At 42.2% G+C, this 27,325-nt stretch overlaps 1 protein-coding gene across 1 annotated transcript in view; it reads right to left on the bottom strand.

Moving 5' to 3' along the window:
- Positions 1–22,056, bottom strand: part of ctnnal1 (catenin (cadherin-associated protein), alpha-like 1) — a 50,173-nt gene extending 28,117 nt beyond the window's left edge. The window contains exon 1 of the mRNA XM_080045464.1: positions 21,672–22,056. Within this exon, the coding sequence (XP_079901590.1) occupies positions 21,672–21,767 (96 nt within the window). The 5' untranslated portion in view covers positions 21,768–22,056. The remainder of the gene's footprint in view (positions 1–21,671) is intronic.
- Positions 22,057–27,325: the final 5,269 nt, after the last annotated feature.

Here is a 27,325-nt window from a genome sequence, read left to right as displayed (position 1 = left end):
CTGTTTCTGTGCACCTCCCGACTCTCATTACCCAAAACTCTCTACAGCATAATGGATCACTCTGGTTTAAATAAACAGGAAAAAGAATACTTCCAGGTCCCATTTCAGGCTTATGACATCACAAAGGGCTCATTGTTGTAGAAAGAACTGCACCCAGAAGGACACTCTGAATGGTTCTCTTCCCCTGGAGTTCTGTGATGTGGCTGATGTTGCTGTTTTTCGAGGGGAACAAAAACACGTAAGAGGAAAGGGATGAAAGTCATACCGAACACATGCACTTTTAATGGTCGGACAAATTCACTTTTTAAAATTGCCCCGGAAAACAGACGGTGCTGCGCTGTTGGACAGCCAGACTGAAGAGCAGATACAAGTAGAAAGAGAGACAGGGGAGTTAAAGGTGGAGTCAGCAATTCTGGAGCAGTTGTAACGGTTGATTGTTGTCAAAAGACTTTTTGTCAAAATCAGTGATTATCTTCCTCACGATCCGCTACCTGTCTTCTGTGTGTGCGCACTGAAAATCTGATTAATCTGGTGTTAATACACAGCCTAGGCTCTGTAAACTGTTATGCAAATAAAGGTACTAATGTTAACAAAGGGGCCCACCGTAGCTAGCAACTTGCCCGTTTACAGAGCCTATATATAGGCTTTGTGTATTAACACTGGATATTTGTTTTCAGCCCACACAGTATCAGGTAGCATGAGGAGAAATGAACTGATTCTGACAAAAAGTTAGTTAGAGGTAAGGTGGGGAATTAAGCGAGACAATTAGGAGTAGGACGTGTTATATCTGCAACTTTACCCAGTATTTCTCTCACTGTCTATAGAGAATCCCCCTCCTCTATTTTCAGTGAATTCAATAAGAGCAGAGCTGCTGCACCATCTGACTCTTAACCAGCAAAAACCTCAAAATACTCAGAAAACATATGCCCGTTCATTTCCCGCATGACATTCGTGCAGGTCTATGGGGCTAATATCAAATGCACAGACACTACACGCACACTGACTAATTGGTACCCCCCCCCCCCCCCCCCCCCCAAAAAAAATATGGACTGTCGACAGAACACAAGCTTGTGCAGTTGATCATTACTTAACTAAAACCTCAGGAAAACACACCAGCCCAGCATCCAATCTAAATCCATATTCTGCAACAATGCCCTCATCTAGCAGACGTAAGATGCACTCATTTTATGCTCTTTCCTATGCAATTGCAGGATTTACGGAGTCAGCTAATGGTAGCGCAATGCAAGTTTTCTGTGCCTTGTTAAATTAAAACCACACGGCAGCAGTTCAATTTTAGATTAAAAAAGCTGAGCTGAACCACATCAATATGTAGTCTTGACTGGTCATGCATTTTTTAAGAAATAGATTGCCTATGTAGAGCTAATTGTAATTTGTTACACCCACACACACCTACATACCTGCAGGGACATTCTCACACACACAGATGCACGCACGCACGACTTACGCACACACACATCACAAGTCTGTTTAAGCTGCCACCCTGAGGAGTCAGAGTAAATTTCAATCTTTATACAGTTTCTTTTTCTGGTCTGGTGGGACCCACTTTAGGCTCCCAAAGCCAGTGATAGCAAACCATAAGCTGGACATTATGAGGGCTCCATCCAACTAGGGAAGCCCAGACTCTCTACCTCTTCCTCATGCACACACACACACACACACACACACACACACACACACACACACACACACACACACACACACACACACACACACACACACACACACACACACACACACACACACACACACACACACACACACACACACACACACACACACACACACACACACACACACACACACACACACACGCCTCTCTAGCTGAATCACCAAACTTCCCAGAGATAAAGACAGCGAGAGAAGCGATTTGGCAGAAGTAGCCGTGGCCCTTTAGGCTGATTGATACAGCAGGACAGATACTTCCAGAGAAAAGACTACAAGATGACAGGGATACTACACTGGATTGCCACAGAGGGAAACAGAGGGGTTGGAAGAGCAAGGCAGGGCTGATGGATGTGGGAAGACTAGAGAGGCCAAAAGACAGTCAAGTTAGTGTAGCCAGTGCCAACAAACAGATTAGCATTCTTGTGTATTTATGCCCAAAGGGCAAACATCTCTATGTGCTCATGTGTCTTTGAGACTCACTGGGTTATTATTGAACTTCGACTGCAGTTGCATAGTTACACTTCTATTCACAGCATTAGTTTGGTATCAATACTTGATGATATTTTCCTAACTACTGTGCAGCTAAAAAGATCTCAAGACCTCAAGCAGACCCAGAATGAAAGTGAATGTTGGACTTCCACTCACCAGGCCCCAGGTGGAACATACCTCTAAAACGAATGCTAATGTTGCTCTGTTTAAAAAGGCAAAACAAATGCTGACAATTTGGAGATATAAGGATTTATAAGATGGTGCAATGTGTCTGTTGTGTTGACTGTATATTTCTGCTTTCCCCATCTGGCAATGAAAGTAAATGAATCAAATGACATGGCATTAATCCAAGTGACTTATTGTCCATGGTATTGAATTATTACCATTCTGCTAGTAGAGGAATTTGGCAGTTGGTCAATATGTGTTTCTTGATGCCCGGCGTCATTCTTCCTATTGTATGTTAGCAGAAACAGTTAAGTGGAATTAGGTTACAGATCAAACGACAGTCACATGGCGTGAACCTTAGCCCACTAGCTCATGTATGCCAAGAGACATGCAGACAAGTAGGCAGACAAGCAGACGGACACCAATGGAGGGGGGGGGGGGGCTTGAATATGTAGAGATTGACAGCCTGATGGACGACAAAGACAATATGAACAGCATACAGGCTAGCATGTTGAATACGTTTGGGTTTTTTTTATCAACCCATTGGATTTGTATGAGAAAAAGGGCACTGTTTGGCCTTCGAGCTTTGGCTTAGCAATCACAGCTGACATTTGAATATGTGGAGTGGCTGTGGTGGATTGAATCCACAGCAGCAAACATCAGCAAGAAGTTTATAACTGATGAATAATAACTAGCTGCATCCCAGAGCATATAAAGCAACTACTCAAGAAAGACAATGACCAGTGATCTTGTCTCTTTAGTGACTCTGAATGACACCCACACTGAGTCTATTACAGATGCACTGTTGTGTTGAGGCCTTTTTTATTCAAGAGCTGAAAGAAATTACAAATCTATTCCAGTTTTTTTACATGTATTGGATAGTTTTAGGTTGGGGAAAGGGTAAGACATGCAACATGGCTGGAATAGAACCAGTGACATTGTGACATTGCGGCCCACACAGTAACCACTAGGCTATTAATGTACTCTAGAAGAGATCAATCTTCTTTAAAAATAAACGTTATTTAAACACAAGCAGCCTCACAGGAACATTCCCAAAATAAAATATTCTTAAACTGGATTTAAAAAACCTATAATAAATCTGGATTTACCTGTATAGACCTTTGATGCCAACTGTTAGCACTGACAGTTTCTGATACCTTGTGCTATAGGCACATTTATGTGAGTTCTAAATGAGTAGTAAGAATTCTTTACCCATCCTCTATAGTGCCAGTACTTACCATTCACAAACATAACTCTTCTTAAAGCACATTATAATTGTGGAAATTACAACCCTCAGTCTTTTTTCTTCATGAATTTTCTTTTTTATAAAGGACACTGGACAGACACTGTTAACAATCACAAGTGCCCCCACTGCTCAGAAAAAGGCCACACATAAGCTTTGCTCTTTAAGTAGTTTGTGAGCGGGCTACTGTGTTATTGTTGTTGTTGGGGGCTCTTTTCCAAAACAGCAAAATTTTATAAGGCTATGTTCCGCTATCTACAATGTAATTAGAATTAAAGTGTTTATGTAATGGCACGACTTAAGAGCAGCGAGTTATGCCACTGAAGTTGTAGAGGCATGCTCTGTGTGTGTGTTGCATGTGGTAAAGATGGTAAAAATATGATGCTGGTTAAAACATGTTCCTTGCTCTTGTGACCACTGTGGCATGCCGAAGCTGTGATTTCTGCATAGTTGCATAGTGCTAGAGTAGAGAAAATGCAGCCACTAATACACACACACACACACACACACACACACACACACACACACATAGCTTGCAGTCAACAGAGCACAATACCGCTTTTCATTCCTTCTTGCTCACGTAATTCTTTGGATAGTAGGTGGAAGGGAGGGAGGGAGGGAGGGAGACACAGAGCTACCGACAAAGGGAAAGTTAGGGGGAGGAGGGGTGGGCAAACCAAGGAGAGGAGAGAGATGTGCCCTGATCCCAACGTGACTGCTGGGTCAAACTCCCTCTGGCTGTCTCAACCATTCACCTGCCCCTTCGGAAGCATCTCGGAATATATGGCGGGGATCAGCATCAGATACAGAGCACCCCTAGGCAGTGGCTGACCTGGGCCTTGAGAACGTCATGCACCAAGCTATTTAATACTCTGATGGTGCCTTCTCTGCGCCCTTACCATGACTTTACTGCAGAAACTGACGTGTGTGTGTGTGTGTGTGTGTGTATGTGTGTTTATGCTTAGCTAAGTTTAGATAACCATATCATGGCTGTATAGCTTCAAATTGACAGGTACACATGGGAGAGAGTGGTATTGATCCTTACATCAAACTCTCAACAGCAAAGTGCATAAAACTATTTCCCAAAATGTTGAACTAGTCCTTTAACATGAGTAACCACATGAGAACTTTAGCTGAACAAAATGACCCTGAGAATTATAGCAATGGTTCCTGATTCCTGGAAATATCTTGATTGAAGAATAAGTAAAAAAAGACATAAGAAGAATCTGTCCAAAGTGGACAGTTTTCAGCTACTTCACATGTTCACACACATTCCTACTCAATACTCAAATATGATTGATATTCATAACCCAACTCTAGCAAGGACACTCTTTCTTTTTATTATTCTAAATCACTACTGCAGTGCAGAACTGAGACTTCAGCGGCTTTCACTGTGCATATTCATGGTCAAGGGAGTAACATGATGCTAACTAAACTGTCATATGTGTTTCTCTTATCAGTTATCCCTATAGGTGAATGTGTCTGTCCTGGTAAAGCTGAGGTGGCATGATCTAACCTCTTGAGTGGTCAACTGAAAGTTTAGCTCCGGGCTCTTGGTATGACTCACTCATACAACGCGGCAAAGTCTCAAACACTATACTCCGTTTCCCCTTTCTCAGGGTTTTTTTCGCACCACGGCACAACAGCGAGCGCTGCTGCAGTGAGTATCATAATTTTTTTGTGTAGGAAATTTAAAGCTTGGTTCAGATTAGCTGACTCACCAAGAAGTCCCTTTGGATGTATGGGAAAATGCTAATATGTCTTACTGAACAAGGCACTTGAACCAATTTGAATAATGAGTACATCAATCAAAATAGTTCTAAAGCTGACAACTTTTTCTCAAATCTTGGCTTAGCCTTCTGAACGATATCAAAAGTAGGCTTTTTCTTTTTCATTTGAATGGAACATACTGTAAATCGAGCAGTGCCACAGAAAGTAAAATGTTGGTTGTGTTACTCAAACAAATGTTCAATATTTTCTGCAAATCAGTTGTTTCTTCCGCAAACGCTATGATTGTGAAGCGTAGTTATCTTTGTATTACAGCAATCTGACAGTAAATCGGCTCAGACTTGTCCACGTGTATGCCGAGAAGCAGAGGCAAAAACAAAAAAACAAAACAGATGGAATGTAAAGGTTGGCACAGGGTGGACAAAACCAATAAACTTGGCTCGTATATTCCAAGGGACCATTGCCCTGTCAAATAAACGCCAAATATAATCCCACTTATTGCCTGGTTTTACAGCTTGGCATCGATCCCTGGTTTGCTCTGTCATGGTTCAAGTGTTCGTAGCCTCTACGGAACCTCTCAGAGAGGAATTTCCAAACACGGGGATGGAAACATTGGCCCCGGGTTTTCAGATTAAATATTTGTGATTGTTTCACATGAAAAGAGGTATTCATCTCTGGGGCTTGGCAGCAGACTGGCCTACCATTCATGCGCCATAGCAGGGTAGTGTTTCTACTCAGGATGTAGGAGCTAAAGGGAAGGTAAAAAAAAGCAGGCCGGGTTGCTACCTGGTACTCCATCACACCTGTCTGAAAATAATGGGAAATCTATCAAGTCTTAAGTGGGCCGACTGGGGGTGCTGAGCAGAGAGCTCATTCTGACCCGACCTAGTCCTGGTTTACCATTTGAAAAATTGTGCAAGGAAAATAAAATCTGTCTTTGTTAAAGCTTTTTTTTTTTAAAGAGAAATGGGGCAGAGACGGGAAGACATGCAGAGAACTGGGATTCGAACCCGGGGGGGTGGGGGGTGGGGGGGCGCCCACTTTTTAATATAAAATAAATAAAATGTAAAAATCCATGCATGCCCAACGAAGGCTTATCTCATGTAGATGTGCCGACAGTGTTGTTGTAATAATTCAGTATTCCTCATGGGGGCAGCAAAACTTACACAATATAGCTTTAAAAAGTAAAAGTAAAGCCCATAATACACTTTTGTTCAAACACTTGTGCCGTGCTTGAGTGGATGTATTATTCATTGGAGGACAAAATTATGTTTTATTGGATCTCGTGTGACCTGGTTGGTTAGTGCACTGACAGTAACATATAATCTACAGTGTAATCAGACTGTCAGACTGATATGAGGTGCAGGAAGCCCAGGAGGAACTAGCCGCAGCTGATAAGAGAGAATGATAAACCCTGGGAGAAAATCAGACGGACAGCTGTGATGGAGAGATAGAACGGGAGAAAGGCAGAGGGCATACAGTGTATAAGGAAAGGGTGTGGACACTAGCTAGGAAGGAGAAAAACACAATTTTTGAAATACACAGGTAGGCTGCGGATCAATTTTTGCTCTGTTAACCGCGATCCCAGGTTAACTGAGATGGGAAGGGGGAACAGAGGGGATCGATCTCCATTCTGTTTGCAGAGCACCGCACCACGACACAAAACTACTGCTGTGGTTCACCCACCTCATCTCTCTTTTCAAACCCTGTACAGTCACTGCTGGTGGAAGAATAGTGAGTACACAAATCAGATTAGAACTACTGTAATGACAATATTGAATTAAACAGCACAGAGAAGAGCTAGGAGGCCAAGCCCGTTATGAGCATGATTGAAAAGCTAACATTCTATCGAAAGACCCCTACTTTCACTTGCTGCCTCTTCACTGCTGTGCACATGCAGCCATTAAATGTTACAGCTGAATTATGAACTAACAGTGCATCGACTCCCCTCATTGAGCAATCTCTGTCTTATGTAGAACTGATTTTAATGTCACTGGGAAGGTTGGTCCCAACATAAATATGTGACATTATCTACAGTAGAGGGATGGCAATTTACTGCAGATTTTTGCCACTAACGTATGAGAAGTGAATAGATTTAGCATACTAGCAATTGCTTTTAGTACGTTCGCAGAGCCTGAAGATAATTCACAAAACATATGTTGTATGTAATTATCTCTGCATGTAATTCTAAGTATTGAATAATTCTATATTATTTTGAGGCACCTGGAACAAAACGTAAGAGGTTCGTAAACAAGACTGTGGCCCCTGCTGTTGTAAACAACAAAAGTGAAACATAAACTTTTACCACAATATAGTGGAGGTTCTGCTTCACTAACTAACAAATCAAAAATATTTCTCTGGGTTATTCATTAGTGTAGCCCCAGCATACAGTATATGCTGGAGATGGGCTCAACTTTCATACCAATGTGTGGGTGATGATAACCGCAATGCACCTGGAAAGGTGGGCATCTGCCGGCACTTGAATACCACTACCTTGGAATTAGCCAGCAGGTAAATCATTATCTTGTCAAGGATAAATTAAGAGTGTGAAGTAAGTCATGTCAGCTCGTAGCTAAACTTAAAACAGATCCTGACAACACACACTTTGTGTTACTGTTATGCTGAAACCAAAGACAGCCAACCTTATAACACAGAAAGCTTTGATCTCTGCATTTTCTTTAGCAAAACATCTGAGACACAACATCACAGACATCTCTGGCCTAGGCAGCAGGGCAATGCAGGTGAGATCCCACCCCAAATGTACAGTGCTTGCAGTCACACATTTCTCCAGGCTACACTGGACTCTTTGTTGCATAGCCAACCAGGTTATTTCATAGAGACGTCCCTTTCATTCTTTTGCCTGGGTGGGAATACATCTTTGACAAGGATATGGCAGTTGTTTCATTTGGCAGGGAAATGAAGCAAATGGAAGCATAACACGGCAGAAAAACATTGAGATATCAAATAATAAATCTGCATGTGAGGTCTGTAATCTCTCAATCAGATGTTGGCTGCTGCCAACATCCAGGGGAAAGTTTTATAACTCTCATAACCGCACGCCTCATAAGAAAGCCTTCGCCTGCATACTGAAGCCATATTTCGTTTCGATAATTGAATGAGAGTTGCAGCTCTGTAATAGAATATTCATATAATTGTGTTAGGCAAGTGGTTATATTCCAGGAAGAGAAGAGGCAAGGAAAACAAATATTTCAGTGGACACTTTCATTTGCAGACATGGCATGTTGTGCACATAAAGAGACCACAATTTGCAATTATTGAATAACTTAACCCTATAGTCCCAAGGTGCATGTCTGGTATTCTTTATTGGGTGTAGGCGCGCAGAAAAGCTCAACAAAGTCAACCAAAAAAATATATATATATATTCTCCTATGCATAGATCATTTATGTCAGTCTCATTTAAATAGGCTGTCACAAAACTTTCTCTTTGAAACATCTCGACCCCCACAACAAAAAACACAATGTGGCCCAGAGCACTGTTCGTACTTTGTTCTTGCTCCAAACTTTGATTGCCCCCTCCCCCTCCCCCCGCCTTCGTGATTTATTTTGTGTTTTCTTAACTTGCTATGAAAGCACTAGAAAAGGGTATACTGCAGTTCCTGATAAGGCTCTTTTGTATTCTTCATTCCGCACCTCAATTATCTCAGCCGAGATCTCGTGGGTCGTCAGCAAGACTGATGAGTACCTGTGCTTAAAACCCAAAAGGCGGAACCGTGAATCGATGCAACCCTGTCGGGGAGCAATTGTCAGATCCAGGGTCGCCAACGGATAAAAGCGCCAATCCAATCCGTAACAATCAAGACAATTAGAAACTGCATCCTCTCTGCATCATCATCATGAGCTTATAAAACAGGCCTCGCAAAGCATTATCCCGAGAGTAAAAAAAGCAGTGTTGGAGATTTCTCAAACTCGGTCAGATAGTTCTGGCTCAATGACTTCAGACCACGCTGACACTATGGAACAGGGCGGCTGTGGCTTAGCTAGTAGGACGATCGGCCACTGGGTTGCAGGGTCCTTGGTTCGATCTCCTGCCTCCCCTCCACATGTAAAAGTGTCCCTGGGCAAGACACTGAATCCTTAAAGGCCAGGACACACCGGCCTGATAATCAGGCGTCGGACATGGTCGGAGAGTCTGGAGGGGGCGGGGACACGAATCTGTTTGGTGTGTTCGGTGACGTCGGCCAGTCTTTTAGCCAGAGCAATCTGATTGGTGGAGGGCTCTGCTCTGCCACGGCAGCGGAGCAGATATTACTTTCACTTTTGTCAAACATGATTTGGGAAGCTATCAACAGAATGGGAGAATGTTCGGATTGTTATGTAGGCTAAACACAATCAGCATTAGATTGTCCGTGCATGACATTTTCACATGTTTTCAGAAGTAGTCCAGGTAGTTTGGGCCAGGAGCGGCCACAGGTGTGTGTGTGTGTGTGTGTGTGTGTGTGTGTGTGTGTGTGTGTGTGTGTGTGTGTGTGTGTGTGTCCTGGCCTTTAAAGACACTGAACCCTAAATTGCTCCCGATAGTTAGCTTGCACCCTGTGTGGTAGTTGCTGCTATCGGTGTATACATGTGTGTGATTGGGTGGATGTGTACAACACAATGTAAAGCGTTTTGGGTCTGTGAAAAAAACCCAGGGAAAAACGCTTTATAAGTGGAGTCCATTTACCATTTGCTCAAAGTACAATTGCTCAAGAGTGATTTTTCCGGATGCGATGTAGCGTGACGACAACAGGCTGCTTCCATGACCCGGGGGTAAGAGCACAACAACCGAGCCATTGGCAAGTCGTCCCCCCTTCAGGTTGTCGTCACACTGCACAGTGTTAAATGACTGGCTAATTATATGAAGTTCTCAACAGGATAATCCTAACTGCTTGCCAACTCAGCCTCGAAAAACATTCCATCAGTCATCATGATGGGTAATTACAAGTAATGGACAAATAACAGTGTGCAGTGAACAGTGTGAAAGTGGCTTAACCAGGCTCTGTGACAGCCTCCAACAGCGATAGCATGTTCTCTCTGCAAAACAATCAAGAAGCAAAAGGACTGCAGCGCCGGTTGCTTGCCTTGGAGGATTCTAACAGAATACACTTGACGCCAAAGCACTGGCTTGTTTTCTAAAGTAATAAGATTAGTTGTTTTTCTCTTGAAACAAAAGGAGGAAAGTGACAAAGAAGAATGGGCTTTTGTTTCTTAGACGCCTATTGAGGCACAAATCAAATAAAAACAGTGTGTGGTGAAAGTGTTGAAATTATTCAAACAAAAGCTACCTCCAGGATTTCTGGCCTCCGACTTTTTGAACCTGTGGAGTTTTACAGATGAAAGGAAGGAGATGGGGGAGAAGATAAGATGTCAGCTGTGGAAGAAAGTCAACATGACTGAAAAGAAAACTAACCCCAGAGCAAAATAAATCCTCAGCCAGAACCAGAAGGAGAATAAAAAGGTATGTGGTCTTGAAGGTTTGACATTTGAGAAGAAAGAGGCGTTACAATGTGAACGACTACATTAATAAATCAATGAAGTGTGCCCAACCAAAAACATCAAACCCCATCAGCGCAGAATGGATAGTGGCTGGGCGGGATGATTCATTGATGAAAAGTGGTGAGTGAATGAGGCCAGGCGAAGGTTCAAATGCCTCGGGGGGAGGACACTAACTCATGCGTACCAGTCAGTATAGAGTGTGTTGAGACTTTGACTTCTGACCCCGCATGTCCTGATGCTCCATTGAAGAATACATAGTCACAATGTCAGGTAGCACTCAATACACAATACACATTGCGAGAGCTCGAGAGCTGGAAACATGAGCCACATGAAGGAATGCGGCCCCCCTGACTTCTGACAGCATAATGGCCTGTGTTGTGACACACCGACTCTCTCTCACACATTTACAGGGGGGGGCTTAGGGAACATGCTTTCACTTCACTTTCGTTCTAGTAGTGTTCTATTCAGAGCTCAAAATCTATTTATTCTAACCAGCAACAGGTGCCAAGCAGCAATCCATTCTGGGTAATCAATAGAATAAAGTCCCAGCTATAACCCTCTCATACAACCCCAATCAGTGAATTTCAGACGAAAGTAAAGTTTTCCTATTATCAGCCCCTCAAAAACCTATTGTGAGCACTGTGGATAGTAGACACACTTGAATGTCAAGAACATCCGGAACAGTATTTATGGAGGATGAGTTACTTATTTATAGGGGTTGGCAGTAAGCGTGTGTGTGTGTGTGTGTGTGTGTGTGTGTGTGTGTGTGTGTGTGTGTGTGTGTGTGTGTGTGTGTGTGTGTGTGTGTGTGTGTGTGTGTGTGTGTGTGTGTGTGTGTGTGTGTGTGTGTGTATGTGTGTGTGTGTGTGTGTGCGCGCGTGCGTGCTAGTGTGTATAAGTACATGGCTGGATTGGTTTTCCGGGCTGGCTGGCCCCTTATTTATCACCCACTGGCAACAGTCACCCAGGAACAGTGGCTTAGGGAAAACCACTCACTTCCCTTACTGATGGGGCTACTGGGTATGGGTATACGATGGGACAAATACATTGTCAATGGCTTTTTTGGGCCAAATTAAAATGTCAAAAAAATGACAATTAAAAGAGGATTCACAATGCTGCGTCTTTTCTTCACAGCAGCTGACTTTAGATAAAACCATACTGAAGCTGCATTTACAAAATGCAGTTTTAAGATAGCCATGTAAAAATACAGCTACTTTAAATACAGCTTCACGCTGCTGCACACAACAAAACTAAATTGTTCAGAAAAACAGCGTTCCAGCCCTGCGTAATCTTATCCTTATCAAGTTCCGATCTGCTTTGCAATTGTGCTTTCAACAACAGTGCGTTGGCTTCCAAAAACATTTCCCCTGAAGATATGTGACGGTCGGACAAAAGCTGCTAAGAAAGCCATCATGTTGATCCCTCAAAATAGAGGTATTCTATGTCAAAGAAAGGGACAGCCAAATCCGAACTGAGCTTGTCACATGCTGTTCCCATTACCAGCCCTCAGAATAGGAGCAGGGCCCAGGATTATGTCTCAGTTTACAGCACAGAATAAAGAGGTAAAAGATCCTAAGAGAAACAGTAGGACTGAACCTTTTCTTTTTTTTTCACTCTGTGCAATACCTGTAGTAGTCACACAGGCTTGGTTTTCAGAAGGCAGGCAAAATTAATGAGGTGATACAGGGACAATGGACTCTCTGGAGAGATGGAGATAAAAAGAAAAAGTGAGAGAGAAGGCAGCTAAGTGGAGGGAGATAGTGAGAAATTGAGCCTTAATGCTGAAGACGAGAGGGAAAGAGCAAGAGTGTAAGGTGTGTGACAGGAAAACAAAATCAGGAAATTGGGCAGAGCAACAGAGGAAGGGTGGAAAGCATACAAAGTAAGTGCTATAGCATCGCACATACTGATACTTCCTCACACTCCCCTGAACTCTCATTATGAACTGAGGGATTACAGTGTGTGCGGTCCAGTTTGACTTTTTATTCCCCTCACCCTGAAAATGTTACCGTTGCATAAGGACACACTTGCCATTACATTTTACAGTTCACTTGCTCAGATAACGTCTAATCTATCAGCATTGATCAACACAATAACATACGATAATACATTCTCACATATATATTTTACACAGTGTGATGAAGTTTGGAGGAACAAAGAAAACTTAACTTTTGTTTTTGAATGTTTAAAGGTGCTGTAAGTGGAATGGTTATTTTAGCTAACTTCCTGTCAGTTACTGCAGTTAGCAGTCCCCTCGCTCGTCCCTACGTCACCACATTAATGCACTGCGGTCTTCAAGCAGCGAGTTATCTAGCATCATCTCAGATCCATAAGTGTGATAAAACATGATAAAAACCATCAAAACAGACATTGGGAAGGATTCCGCCATTGTGGGTGCATAAACATTCACCCATCTGTCGCTCTGGCGTGCACCGGCAGTGAGATCATGAGTGAGACGGGTGTCTGTTTGTAGCGTTCTGTCTTGTGATTGGATATTAATTTCGGGATCCCCCGAAAAGTTTATTTGCCGATTACATGCAGAGCAGCTGACTGAGATATCGGCTTTATGAAACGCGCACATTATGTAAGTGATCACTGTATGAATAAAGAGCGATTTAACACTTATATTAACATAAATAAATCGCTTACTTCACCTTTAACTATTCAGAATCAGTAAAAGATAAAGAAACGTTTGGTATTCTGTGTTCCCCGCGTCCTTCACGCTGTCTCTGTCCCGTCATGTCAAACCTCATCTCTTAAAAATAACTCATTATCCAGAGGCGAGAAGTTCAAACGCGCTCCAGGAAAGCAATTAACACATACAAGCCAGGCTGCAGGATCCCTCTGTGGTACAAGTCAGCAATGTTGCTGACTGGAAAGGGGCAAAAGAACAAACATGATGACTTGGAGAGCTCTGGGATGTACGTCAGATATTTAAGTTTTTATATGACCTTTAAATATAGAAATCGTTGGGTAATTAATTGAAATGTATATATATCTGAAGCAAGTGACAGTATTTACCAACAGCAAAGTTGATTTTGCTAGCTTTCCTCATATGACCACAAAACAGTATTGCATTGGCATACATCATAGAGCAGTTTTTCAATTTTTGAGGGAGATTGGTGGTTGTGGTGGTGGGAGCTTACAGAAAAAGGCGTTAGTCAAAGATATTGCATGACGTAAAAGCCATGTAAGGCACTTGAAAGTATAGACCCCGAGGAGACCTATTGCTGCAATTTTCGTCATATCTCAGTCAAATATAACTATGACACAGACATGATAGATGTATTTTTAGATTAAGTGTCACTTTCCGAGGTTATCATCATCTCAGATGTCAGTTGTTAATAGACATCCATAAATCCATTAGAAATCAGAGGAAGAAAAAATAAAACAGAAATCCAGACCTTTTCTTCATTAACCATGTAATCCAGTAAGTGATAGCTGTCTGTACATTCGTGTGTACATTAATAAGAGGAAGGAACTGCTAAAAGCTTATACGGCATGCTTTCAATGGTCCGTATTTTTGCCAAAGAGTAAACCAATATAGGCTAAGAAACAGAGCTCAGTAAGAAACAGTTTAAGGCCACACAGCTAACTTTCTGACTCCATAGGAACAATATACTTCCTGGAAGTAGGACTGGGTGATATGGCACAAAATGTTATAAGGATGAGATTTTCCAGTTCATTATTGATCATTTCCACGATATACTGTATGTCATGAATTCTTTCAACTTTACAGGCTGATTTTTGCTACTAAATGAACGTTGAAAAGCCCAGACAGTTAATCCTGATACATGGTTTGCTGCTGGGTGGTCCTACTGGCCCGCTGACGGTTGACGACCCACTTGAAAACAGTTGTTTGAGATTGAAATGTCTTACTTTCTGCATGTTTCGAAAAGGTGATATTGATTCAAATGATGAAACAACCTCAGAGCTGTTGAAGTTTCATGCCTTCCCTAGAATTTGCAGAGCTTTCTCATATAGCAACAGCCAGAGCCCATTCCGTGAACAACTGTCCTAGTCAATGTCATGTGCTCAAGACTAGAATTATCACTCCAGCAAGCCAAGGAACTATACCAAACAGGAAGGGAAACAAACACATGCCTGCCTGCCAAATACTGATCTGTTTACCTGTGGTTGTCTGGGCAGCAGACAATATAGATATGGTGTGTTGATATCTCTGGCAATACCTGACAAGATGAGTGGGAGTGTGCATACCTACAAGATTACAGTAAGTGGGCTGTCCTTAATACTGTTGTTTTTCCTCTGTCCTGTTAACATGTGCAGTAACACCTTATGTTCCTGTCAAACGTTCTATATTATATCTTCTTTCCGTGCTGTAGGAGCCATCTTATCATATCAAGTGCATCCTCTATTATGACGTGTTGTCATTGAAATATAACTGGACTGGCAGGGAAAACTGTTTTGCCCGCTTTGCTTACATTCACAGATGGCCTCTGCATGACTACTAAAGAGTAATTAATGTCAATAAACGTCCTTGTCTGAGCTTTTAGGCGTGTGTTTATGCATCTGTTTCAATCCACAGGGTGCTTCCAGCAGGGCCGGACAACCCAAAACACCACACCACTAGGCACCACATCGCCTCTGATAGAGATCTGCTCTCCTGTGCGCCCACATGAGACGTCTCATTAGTAATTAATCCTCATACACTAAGGATATACTGTAAAAAAAATCTATAGCATTGGCCATTTGGGCGGAAGCAATAAGTTGTTCCTGTACTGCTTTACAATTGGTCAGAATTTCCATAACTACAAAAAGTAGATTGTCTCCCTCATCCCGTAATGCATTGCGCCGCAGACGACCTCTTCAACAAGGTCTCGGTACACTTGTTTACGCTTTTGGTGAACACCCGAGTGCATTTTCAGTGTTTTCACCTGCACAAACGGACAGCAGCAAAGGTGGAATGAACCCAAGTTTGTTTCAATCCATCCAAACACGGTAGCTTTGAAAGCGCCCTATGAGAGGACTCTTCATATAGGAAACACATGGGCTAAGAATAGAGAATATATTATTTAAACAGGGAACTGGGATTTATTGAATTTTTATGAAGGTCATTAATAGAGTGAAACATTCTTTCAAAAGCAACGTGGCTCTACAGAAATAATGTCCTGGTTAGCCCTTTTTTAAGAACTCGCAATCAACACTTTTCTTGGCAACCATTTATTTGACAGGAAACTCCATTTTGTGTATCTTAACACCTTGACAAATGAAACCAAACTCTCTGCATGACTGAAAGCCACCAGAGGACACTTACTTCAGAGTGAACACTTCCCTGAAATTGCTTTTCCATTTTGAGTTGAACACAGAATGCGAGAGTATGAACTGCATGGGCACAGCACAGGTGATGCCCCTTTGAGGCTTTCAGGTAATGGGGAGGAAGTTTAATCAATACTTTATCAACCTCCTAGAGTTAGAGCAATACGTCATTGAGGCAGAAGCTTTCCTTGAGACAATTAAAAGCGGTTATCGCTAATAGCTACTACTGCCTCTCAGATAACTTGAATGGCAGAGGGTGAGATAGCTTTTTTCGTCCTTAAATTACCTCTTTCTCTTCTCTCTTGGTGACTGCTCCCTTTAGGCCGGGTTATTTGGAGGTCTTGTGCTCACACGTGCGATCACTCACGCATATACACACACACACACACAAACACACTCAAATATACACAACTTTCGTATCTGGAAGTATATTAGCCAGGGAAAGGTCAATGGATCGACGTGTGAGACCGACCCTTTTATCGGCACTTAAAGGGAACAGCGATCTGTAATGACTCCCTTGATAGCAATAGTGAGAAGAGTGAGAGAGGGAGTAGAAGGGGGGAAACACTGGTCATGCAAGCCCTGCCATATGTGTTTACGTTTGTGTGTGCGTGCGTGTGTGTGTGTGTGTGTGTGTGTGTGTGTGTGTGTGTGTGTGTGTGTGTGCGTGCGTGTGTGTGTGTGTGTGTGCGCGTGTGTGTGTGTGAGTGCGTTAGTAGAAAACAGGGGGGGGTTTAGTTGAATTCTACTTATTTGATGGCACAAGGTTTTTTTGTCTGCCTACACTACCTACCACTGATCGCAAACCTGCCTCAGATCCTCATATACACAACAATAATGTGAGTCAGGCTCACTCACTGCCATCCACATATTTGATGTTAGAACCAGGAGAGAGTTAGGTTGAAACAAAACACTAAACCACACGCTCTGCATATCACAATGTCGAGTAGAAGAAAGACAATACTGTGCAGGTGAATGAATGAAAGAGTGTGAGTGTCACGGTGTACATTGGCCCTTTCTCAAAATCTTCCACTGATTATGGCAAAACAGGAAAAATGGTGGCCTCATGGGGCTGGGCCGGGCTGTGTTATCGGACACAAACGTTGTTGTTTTGGTGGAGGCCTCAAAAAGGTGAACGCTGATATAGTGAGTCATGTTGGCGACACATGATGACACCTCAAACACTGGCACCACAGATTCATTTAGCCTCTGTCATCTGTGAGCAAACATATAAGGAAAGTAAGCAGATAAAAAGACACATACACACATCATACTGGAATCCCCCTCCCTTGTTCAACACACACACACACACGTACTTATACACACATTAGGACTTATTTGGTGTCATTCCCGAGAGGTGAGCCTTTCTTGGTCTGTGGCTGTGTGTTGTGTATGCACGGGCATGCTTGCTTGTGGCGCACAGTAATCCTCATGTGGTTTCACAGTCATGCCAGGGAGCCATTTGTCTTCATTATCATCATACGGCTCAGGGAGAAGCAGATCTGTTGGGGCTCGAGGCAACAGTAATGCCTCTCTGTCTGGAGATAAAAAACAACTTCGCTGCCTGGACGTTTGTCATGTCACCGCAACCACAGGGCCGGGGAACATAAAGAGGGAAATAGCGCCTTGTACTTCAATAAAACTCCATTTCCAATATTTCCAGAGAGAGGGATGAAAATATGAGTGATGGTCACGCTTTACAAAGCTGTTAAATGAGGACTATGTTTATGGAGTGCTTTTTTTTGTCAGCATTCTGTTCAATATGGCATTTATGTGACACATTCTAATGCACTGAGCAAATCACATCCCAAAACCTCCCCCCGTGAGCTTTTGTTTAGGTAATAAATAAGCCATTTCAATTCAATTTGTTGTGAGCAAACTGAACATGGGGGAAAGCCTTCTTATTTAAATTTTTTTTTACCCAGAGTCCTTTTTAGCACATCAGAGAGAAAAAACTGCAAGCACAGCAGAACCCCCTGGAAGCATTCACGCAGACGACGCTAACAAATTCGGACAGAGAATTTTCGAAGCCCAATTATAGGAGAAAATCTTTCAAGGAACTCCTGGCTTAGCCCTGCTGGAAAAATGACAGGAGGCGGCATAACTGCGTAAATCACAAGGTCCTGTGTGTCACTACCGTTTAAATGTTCTTCACAAATCTGATCAAAGTCTGGGATATTACTGCCTGGCTCTCATTCGTTCCCACACGTCTTTACCTCAAAACAGCACCTTTACACCTCCACAGCCATGAGGACCACCGTGTCCGCAACCAGACAGGGCTGCTGTGTTTTTACTAGGAACTCATCTTAATTAGAAAAAAAACAAGGAACCTAACTGTTATTTCACTAATCGCCACTTCAAAAAATAACGTCGAGATTATTGCTAATTGCCTTCCAGCGGACTGAAGGGGGAACATCACAGGTAGGACGCACACAACAGCAGACACATTCCCTTCCCCTTCTCTCTGTGTGACGCCCATTACATTTTTGACCACCACCGGAGCAATTCATTACCCTCACTATGCCCCCTCACAATGCAAGGCCATTGGTATGGAGATGGCTGAAGCAGACAAGGTGCACTAAAGCACGTGAGTGACTTCCCCAGCTGTGAAAGAATGCTTCTGGTAAATTAAGTATACGAGCCCCCTCTGTTTTGAAAAGGTGAAGTAAATGGTCAAAATGAAAAGGGAGATGTGGATAGAAAACAGCCAGGTGGTCCACATTTAAGGATACAGGATTCAGACACATTCAGAATGTAAATTGGATAGCAAAACCACCAAGGACTCAATAAAGCAGGTGAACATAGGAGCACGAAAAGAGAAAGAGGTGGGTGGGACCATGTGTGTGTGTGTGTGTGTGTGTGTGTGTGCGCGCGCGTGTGTGTGTGTGTGCGTGCGTGCGTAGTGCAAGGGCAGGAGACTCCCAGGCCTATAATTACACCCTGGTGGGAGTGAAGCTGATAACAGAGGCCTGAGGATATCAACGTCATAGCGAGGAGAGGAGAGAGTAAAAAACAAACAAAAGGGGGCTAGGGCACAGCGTGATACATTATCAAACACTGGCTTTACTCACTGACACTGCTTTTTCATTTCCTCATTGATAGTTATCGTATGGCCCCTACAATCCATGAGCATTTACACACACACACACACACACACACACACACACACACACACACACACACACACACACACACACACACACACACACACAGATTCAAAGCTCCTTAAATCGGAAAGCCGCACAACACAGCCGACACAGTCAGCGTGTTAAAACTCACAATAATAATTCAATTGTTACTGCATGTAAGGAAATATGTGGTTCTCGGAACCGTCACGTAAACCCCTTAACTGAGTTATCTAACTCACAATGAGGTGCTCATCCGAGTACTGTAGCCTGGTTGAACATCCGTCTTTCTAATGACTACTGGCACATACAGTACACAACACAGACAGATTTATTGTGGCGCTGTGAATCATATGCATATGCAAATTTGACTCAACATCATTGATAAATGAGGGTCACCCCTCGATTGATCTCTCATGTATAAATAAAGGTTAAATGAAAGAAAATGAGAAATATGCCCAAATTTGTCCAGTAAATGAAGTATACGATAAATATTAGAGAAGTTCCTTCATTTACAATTCGAAACTATAGGCTACTACACCTACCTCTGTAGATTAACCCACCCAACAATACCACAACTCAGGTACAGTATATTAGTGTGTGGAAAATCCATTTAAGTTAAATCACGTTACTATGACAGATGTTGATGATGACCAATTGTTTTCTCCATGAATACAATTGACAAAGTGATCCATTGAAAAATTGTCTCAGCTCTAGAAAAATGTTCTGTGCAACTGAACAATCATACCTACTGGACGAAAAGTACACACAGCAGGTAAAAGTTCCTCATTACCTACTGAGTAGTCTCGCACAGCCAAACCAAACTACCGTCCTTCTGACGACTTCACAACATTAAAACAGGGCATATGGAAATAACGGCCTTGGCTTGCAGATGCTGTTTCTTTCTTTCAGCATTGCAGAGCTCTGTTGCTATGGGGACATGCCTCACACTATAGGAAAGAACAAAAAAAGTTAGCAAAGATAGTCCTTGAGGCCCACTATTTAACCATGGACTATACTATGATGAATTCCCTTAAAGTATACATAGCATTCTCCTATGCTGCTACGCACACTGGACCTCAGCCAGTGTTTCTCTGCGGGCAGAAGGGCACCATAAGTTTGCTGCAGTGTTAATATTATTAAGACAAAATAAGAGTGCTGCAGATTGTATGCTTTTTTTCACAACATTACAGCAGTGCTTACTGTAGTGTAGGTGTTCTTATAGTAACTGCTGTTTGCATCACAGGTGTAGTAACCTTTGATTATGGTATTGTCCAGACACTGTTAACCCACAAGTCAGGTTGTCTTTTCTCTTTCCTCTGTCTCTCAGTGCAGACAGACAACAGAACATTTACAGGTTTCTCTCTCTCTCTCTCTCTCTCTATCTCTCTCTCTCTCTCTCTCTCTGGCCATTGTCCCTCTTGCACAACAAGGGGGCGTTGAAGACTGGTGGGTCATTCCTCTATTATTCAGGAGATGCAAGCCACCTCCCACACATGAGTGACATGCAGGAAAAAAGTCGTGCTCATGTTACAAACATAAGATCTTGCTATTGTTGTAATGTAATTAAATATTATATTATTGTTTTTAAAGAATAATTACTAAACAGCCCTAGGTGAAGTAGCATACTAAATGTTTCATTCAACTTTAGACCTAGCTCCCTTGCCTTGAAAGCTGGGACTATACTGTTCTTGAGTGTGCAAGAAAGAGAGGAGTTGTTGAAAGAGTGCAGTGGCCTTTAAGTGGCTCTTTCATCCACTTCTGTTTATTGAAAAACAAAACACGTGCCTCAAAGTGGCCCAATTAGAGAAGTGGGAGTCACACAGTGGAGCTCAGACTTGGGAAAGGGGGGCACACAATTCATGGGGGAAAGGAAGAAGTAAAAAAAAAAAACTTTGTGCACTCTCTCTCTCTCTAGCAGTATTATCTCAAAAGTATAACGACTTCCAGCAGAGATGTCCTGCAAAATAAGGGCTTAATATCACAATTAGTGAATTGCTCTTTTGGATGACTGATCATTGGTTTAATTGCTCCCATCTTTCCTTCCTTCCCCATCTACAGTGTCATGTTATTGTTTTATAGCCCACCAACTTCTATTAGGCTCCTGCAACATCTGTGTCCTTAACCCATGTCCTTAACACTTTGATTTGTGCAGCTTGTAAACAAGAAGACTTAGTGGTAGGCTGTAATGAATTAACACTAGCCGTCTGATAACGGCGGACGTCAGTAGTTACAATGTAACAACTTAACAGTTCAGTCCCGGCACGTGGGGACTGCAGGATTTTTAAACACAGCACGAGAAGGAAACATATGCAGCCTCGTATACACACACACACACACACACACACACACAGCCAGGTAAACACGAGAATCCAAGTGAGCCTCGTGTTGTTGTGGAATCAAAGTACTTTATTTAAGTAGCCTACAATGTTTTGAAACAGCGTGTATGGGGTAAACCTACTCACCTGAGATACCAGAGGAATAAGCGTCTGCTCCACCGAGCGAGTTTTGATTTCCAGACCGGAATCAAAGTTACTGTTGCCGCACGGAGATGAAGCCATTCCCGCCGAGCTCTCCCTGCCTGACACACACACAATGCACGGCACTATAAGGAGTTTACCAAGAAGCTTTTTCCTTTGCTGTTTCGCAGCTGTGGCAGACTTTTTGCCCGTTACACACCGACTGGGGTTTCTCGGTTGGTTACGCAGTCGTCAAACGAGTTGCTCTCCGCACACACACGCACGCTGTTTAAAATCCACTCTGGCTCGGTGGTTTGTGCCGCTGCGCCCGCTAATGTCCATGTAGTTCACTCAACAACGGCAGGGGAGCGGACTGCAGCACACCACCACACTGACTGTGGGCAACCGCACACACGCGCACCACAGCACGCGCACACACCGTACACAAACACACACACCTTCACGTTCTCACCGCTGGCTGGCTGGCTCTGGCTCGCTGCTTATGTGCAACTCCGAGGCTTTTCCAAAGTGCAGCTCATCATGTGCACACACCGAAAGTCAGGAGTTTGATTTATACCCACCTGTTCGCTCACCTACAGCAGTTACGCAATTCAAAGGACAAGCATGTAGGCCTACGTACAGTCAAATCAAATTAATTCGGATAAAAGTATTTCAAATTAGAAAATCAGTATTGTATAAAAGCATCTAGTTGGTCATAGCATGCAGTAAAATAAAGATTTGATGCTGTATATGAGTTTTTCATTTTGAAGTGTCTAGCCATTCATGCACATGGTTGTTTTAATATGAGTTTTAGAGTAAAATAAAATAATAAATCCCTTCATGCAGATTTTAGAGGAATCCAGTGAGAGGAACATCTCTTTCCTTGCAGCACAGCTCTGGGTCTGATCCCCAGAGACAAAGAATCCCACATTATCCCCCAGGAGTCTGAGAGTGCCTTATCATCCTCTCCAAGTATACACACACACCAGATATGCCAATCAAAAGCTGGCTTCACTTGGCCACATGGGACAGCTGCATAGAGCGGAATGCAGGGCCATGTCTTAAAAAAGTTGCCAACTTGTTTTTTGTGTGTTTGGAGAAAGTTATGATTATCATGATCTTATAGGGGAGTCAGGGATTATGGAGAATGCTTGTCGTCAAAATCAGTGAATATCTCCTCACAATGATAGGATTTTATACTGCTCTGGTTTTGGTTGAAATCAGTCAAATTGCAAAACATATTTTGTCCAAAAATATAATAGAGTAATTTGTTGTTGTTCTGATATCTGAAACAATCAGATCTGGCGGAATTTATTTTCCTTATGAAAGAAAATTACCCGCTGCAGACAGATTTTTGAGTAGAAGTGCGCTGAAAATGTGTATACCAAAGCTTAGCATGAACCCATCAATAAAACCCATCATTTCAATTAGAGGTGTGTGTGTGTGTGTTTGAGTTAGGGATTGGTAGACATTGTATTTTTTTTCTTTCCCTAACTCCTCATTAAGCCATTACTGTCGATACACACGTCTTCTCTCCTAAATGTCCCCACATTTTACAATTAATGATATCAAGAAGAAGAGAATAAGAAACTCATACATTCCCAAACAGATACACAAAAACCAATAGACAGAAGAGGAGTCTATGTTGATCTAAGTATTTTGATTCATGATAAAGACGTTGCAAACAGGTTTATTTTTGATTTTGATTAATATTACATGTTTATAACAGGAATGGCTTGGTGACATTTTATGTTATTGTCTCTGGAAACCTGGTATAAAATAGTAAAAAAAAATACAATATCCTTTGGATTGATAATTTTGCCTAACTCTTTTCAGATGCTTACTATCATGCAACTTACTCTCCCCAATTACATAACTAGAAGGATTTTGTTTATTTAGGTTTACAGAGGGGTTAATCTTGCCATCTTGAAGGATAATGACTCCTGGGATATTGAATCAATCTGGTGTGGGGTGAGACAATCTAGCATAGCCAGTTTGTAGCCAGTAAAACTCTTTCCTCCATATCATATAGTTGTTCACTGTTATCTGTATCTGACATCATTGCTATGTTTCATTTCTCCATCAGAGGTTCTTTCAATCTCGCTGTCAAGCTCCAAAAGAAAGGAACAGAAATGTTACATTGTTCCTCTTCCTATTTTCACGATCCAGTGACTTGTATCCATAATAGGACTTGAAATACTTTATTGCCGTCTGGATCCGAGCCTGGACCAAAGTATTGCCAAATAATCTGTTTCCTCGAGTGACTCCAGTAGCTATTTCTAACTTTACAAGTGCAGCCGCCACTGGATGACAAGTAGTGAACAACACTTTATATTACAAACACAGCAGATGGCTTGGAGAAGATATGGCTCATTACACTGTGGAACTGTCAGTGAGGGCTTGTGCTGCCTGCTTTAACATCAGCTGACAATTAAGTATAAAAAAACTATAGTGGCTGGCTAGCACTCTGTGTCAGCAGCGGAGAAAAGGGCCATGTGTGTGTGTGTGTGTGTGTGTGTGTGTGTGTTTGTGTGTGTGTGTGTGTGTGTGTGTGTGTGTGTGTGTGTGTGTGTGTGTGTATGTGTGTGTGTTAAGGTTTGTCTGCCGCTCATACCCAGCCAGTATTTATTTAAAACCCCCAGAGCTATGCTTTTGTGTAACCCACCCTGCATAGGTCTCTCTCTCTCTCTCTCGCTCTTTCATACTCTCTCTCTCTCACACACACACACACACACACACACAGATGTGTACAAGATACACCGCATCAGTATGAAGGCATGCAAGCAGTTTGGCCGCAATGAGCAGGCAAGCTGTGTTGGACCTAGCCTACTACTATATTATCGGCATGTTTTTGTTCTTTTTCTTAATCTGCTCTGAGGCTCTCTCCCAAGCGATAAGATGATAACAAGCTCCCCCTCCGGCTGCTCACATTGTGCTGTATCAACTTCTGTTGGCTTAAAGGATTCTGGTCACAGTGGATAGGTTCATGGGGGCAGGATAAGATAAGAAATATGATACATATTCGCAACGTTTCAGTGGAAATTGTTTGGTTATCATGTAGACAAATGGCTTCCAATCCACACGCTCAAACAAACACAATGGTGTGCACAGTCTCATTGAGTTTGCTGCAGTGCTGTGAAACAACAAGCTTGTCCTTCTAAACAGTGTCTCATTTGTTCTGGAATATTCAATATTTGCTCCTCAGCCTCTAATCTCTTTTAGGCACATTGCATTTGGACAATTTGCCTGAAAGACCCTGCAGGCAAGGAGGAATGCCCCTTTTGTGTATACCCATCCATCTCTACACAGTCCAATGGTATTACTCATTAAATAAAAGATACTTAATGCTTAGTTACTTTGATTGTGTTGCTAACAGCTGCTGCTGTCTCTTTCCGTGTGTAAGAAGTGCTGATTTCTCAGTCTCTCACTCACTTTCTCAGTACAGCAGAGAACTGCTGAGCCTTAAGAGATGGGGGGGATTTCGCACACTGCAAAATGTAAAATGAGTTGCAGTCAGTCACACTCCCCTGTTGGATAAGTAGATTTCAAAAATTTGGGATTCAGTGAAAAAGGATTTGTGGTGGAAATATTGACAGATTTATTTCCGGCCTAAATTTTAAAAACTTCAGGTTATAGCATTTGATTGTCAGAGAACCTGGAGCTGAACTCTCTTGGTTGCAATAATACAGTAATGGCCGGAGACTATAGGCCTCTGTGTAGGAGAAGAGGTCAAACTGATGTGAGGTTTGAATATGTAGCTGCCTGCACACTGCTTTTACGGACTGACCCTGAATGGATTTACAGTGTAAAGCTTCATGAGTTGTTTATAACGTTAGATGACTTTAATCCTGGCTGTCAGGTGTTTGTAAATATATATTTCTTTATTATTTATGTTAATATGGACTCGGGTCAGGAGGAATTACACTGCCTCCTCCTGTGCAAATAATACTTAGTGGCAAGAAAACATTTTAATATTTTCGATTAAAAATAAAAACAAAGCTGCAGTGTTAATAAGGTGGGGGTGGTGTTGTCTGTCATTTACCGCTCTACCCTCAAAGACAAGGCTAATTCAATTGTACGTAAACAAAGACAAGCCAGGCAGCCGCAAAGTGCCATGCGGACACCCATCCCAGTAATCTTGTTTTTTTTTTCTTTGTTTATTGCATCTCCATATCTGTTGTTACATAATTGCGGACACCTCGCAAAAAAAAAAAAAATACTCATTATCATTCAGCTCCCATCCGGAACATCTTTGTCTGAAGGCCGCCTCATTTTTCCAAGATGCTCTCTCGGCATTTTTGAAAATAATAGCATATGTTAAGAACACACAGGGTTGAGTAGAGGGATGTTATACAAAAAATGGAGGCATTATGCACAAGCTGTGGGTTTCTACACTGCCGTACGTTGGTCTGCAAAATCAATACATAGTCACTTAATGTATTAGGTTAATGCTGGTGTATTTTCATCATGCTGATCGAAACAGACTAGACTATATTACAAAATGTTAAAAAAGTGTTAATTGTTGTTTTTCAAGGATGAGATTGAGATGATAGTCCATTAAAATCCAAGGTAGGTATCACTTGAAGAGAGATCATATTCAACTGTAGAGGAATACAATCTTAATTTGCGTGTGTGGGATACCTACCAAGAAATTAGCGATTTCTCTTATTTCATTTGAGTAGTTTCATATTTTTTCTAGTGCATTCTACACTTCACCACTTACTGAAAGTATACACAGTGAACTGTTGTGAAATACTGTGATTACCTGAGATCTAACAGGTGTGATAGGTTAATTACAGAGTCATTACACGCACCGTTTCAGCATGTCTCTCTCAACCACAATCTTACAATACGCTTGTTTGTATGAAGTTCATTATAGTTATTTGCTAAATTAGTATCAACTCTCCCAGGAAGGATTCTCCTCAGGCCCATTGAGTTTTTAAGCACTTGGTAGCAACTTATGAAACAACAATATTAACGAATAAAAGATTTATGGATATTATTAACACCGTAGAACGTTTTATTTTCTGCTTTTAATAAACACTGTTTTGATGCATACAGTGAGATGCATGGAGATTCTCTTGTACGTAGGAGTTCCTCAAGTGTTCAGGTCAGGGTCCTACTTGGGATCACTCTATGAATAAAATGCATGATTATAATATAATTATAACACCTTTAAATAATGAACTTAGTTTTCCTCTATGCTTTCAGAAATCAAATTGAAAAGTACCAGACAACGTGAAGAAAGTTTTACACCCACTCTATTTGCTAACACAAACACAGACAGTATATTCCAGTTGCCAATCATTCATTATAATGTCCCCATTGTAGATATGCTAAGGATTTGACCTTGCTGTGATATACGTACTCATCTGCAGGAGACTGGTTTTCAGTTTTCATCTGCTAAACACTGTAGCCATATTATGGCTGATGCAGAGTGTGTCCGCGGGCTAAATCAGAGTGCTTTCCCCTAGATGACCCCATCGTCACTGGCTAAGGGAAACAGTTGACTGCACCATCAACCTGGTGCAAAAACACGTTCACAAAAACCACACAAAGGCGTATCCTGGCATTCTTTGGAGTGGAAAATAGGACAGGATCTCTCCTACACAAAACCTGTCCCTTTCTCGCCTCCTGTGACCTATTACCTTTGATCAAAC

This window comes from Ammodytes marinus (assembly GCF_949987685.1).
Source record: "Ammodytes marinus genome assembly, chromosome: 17".
In the NCBI taxonomy this organism is placed as follows: Eukaryota; Metazoa; Chordata; class Actinopteri; order Uranoscopiformes; family Ammodytidae; genus Ammodytes; species Ammodytes marinus.
The sequence above is the reverse complement of the archived record's forward strand: the minus strand, read 5'-3'. Positions and strand labels throughout refer to the sequence as shown.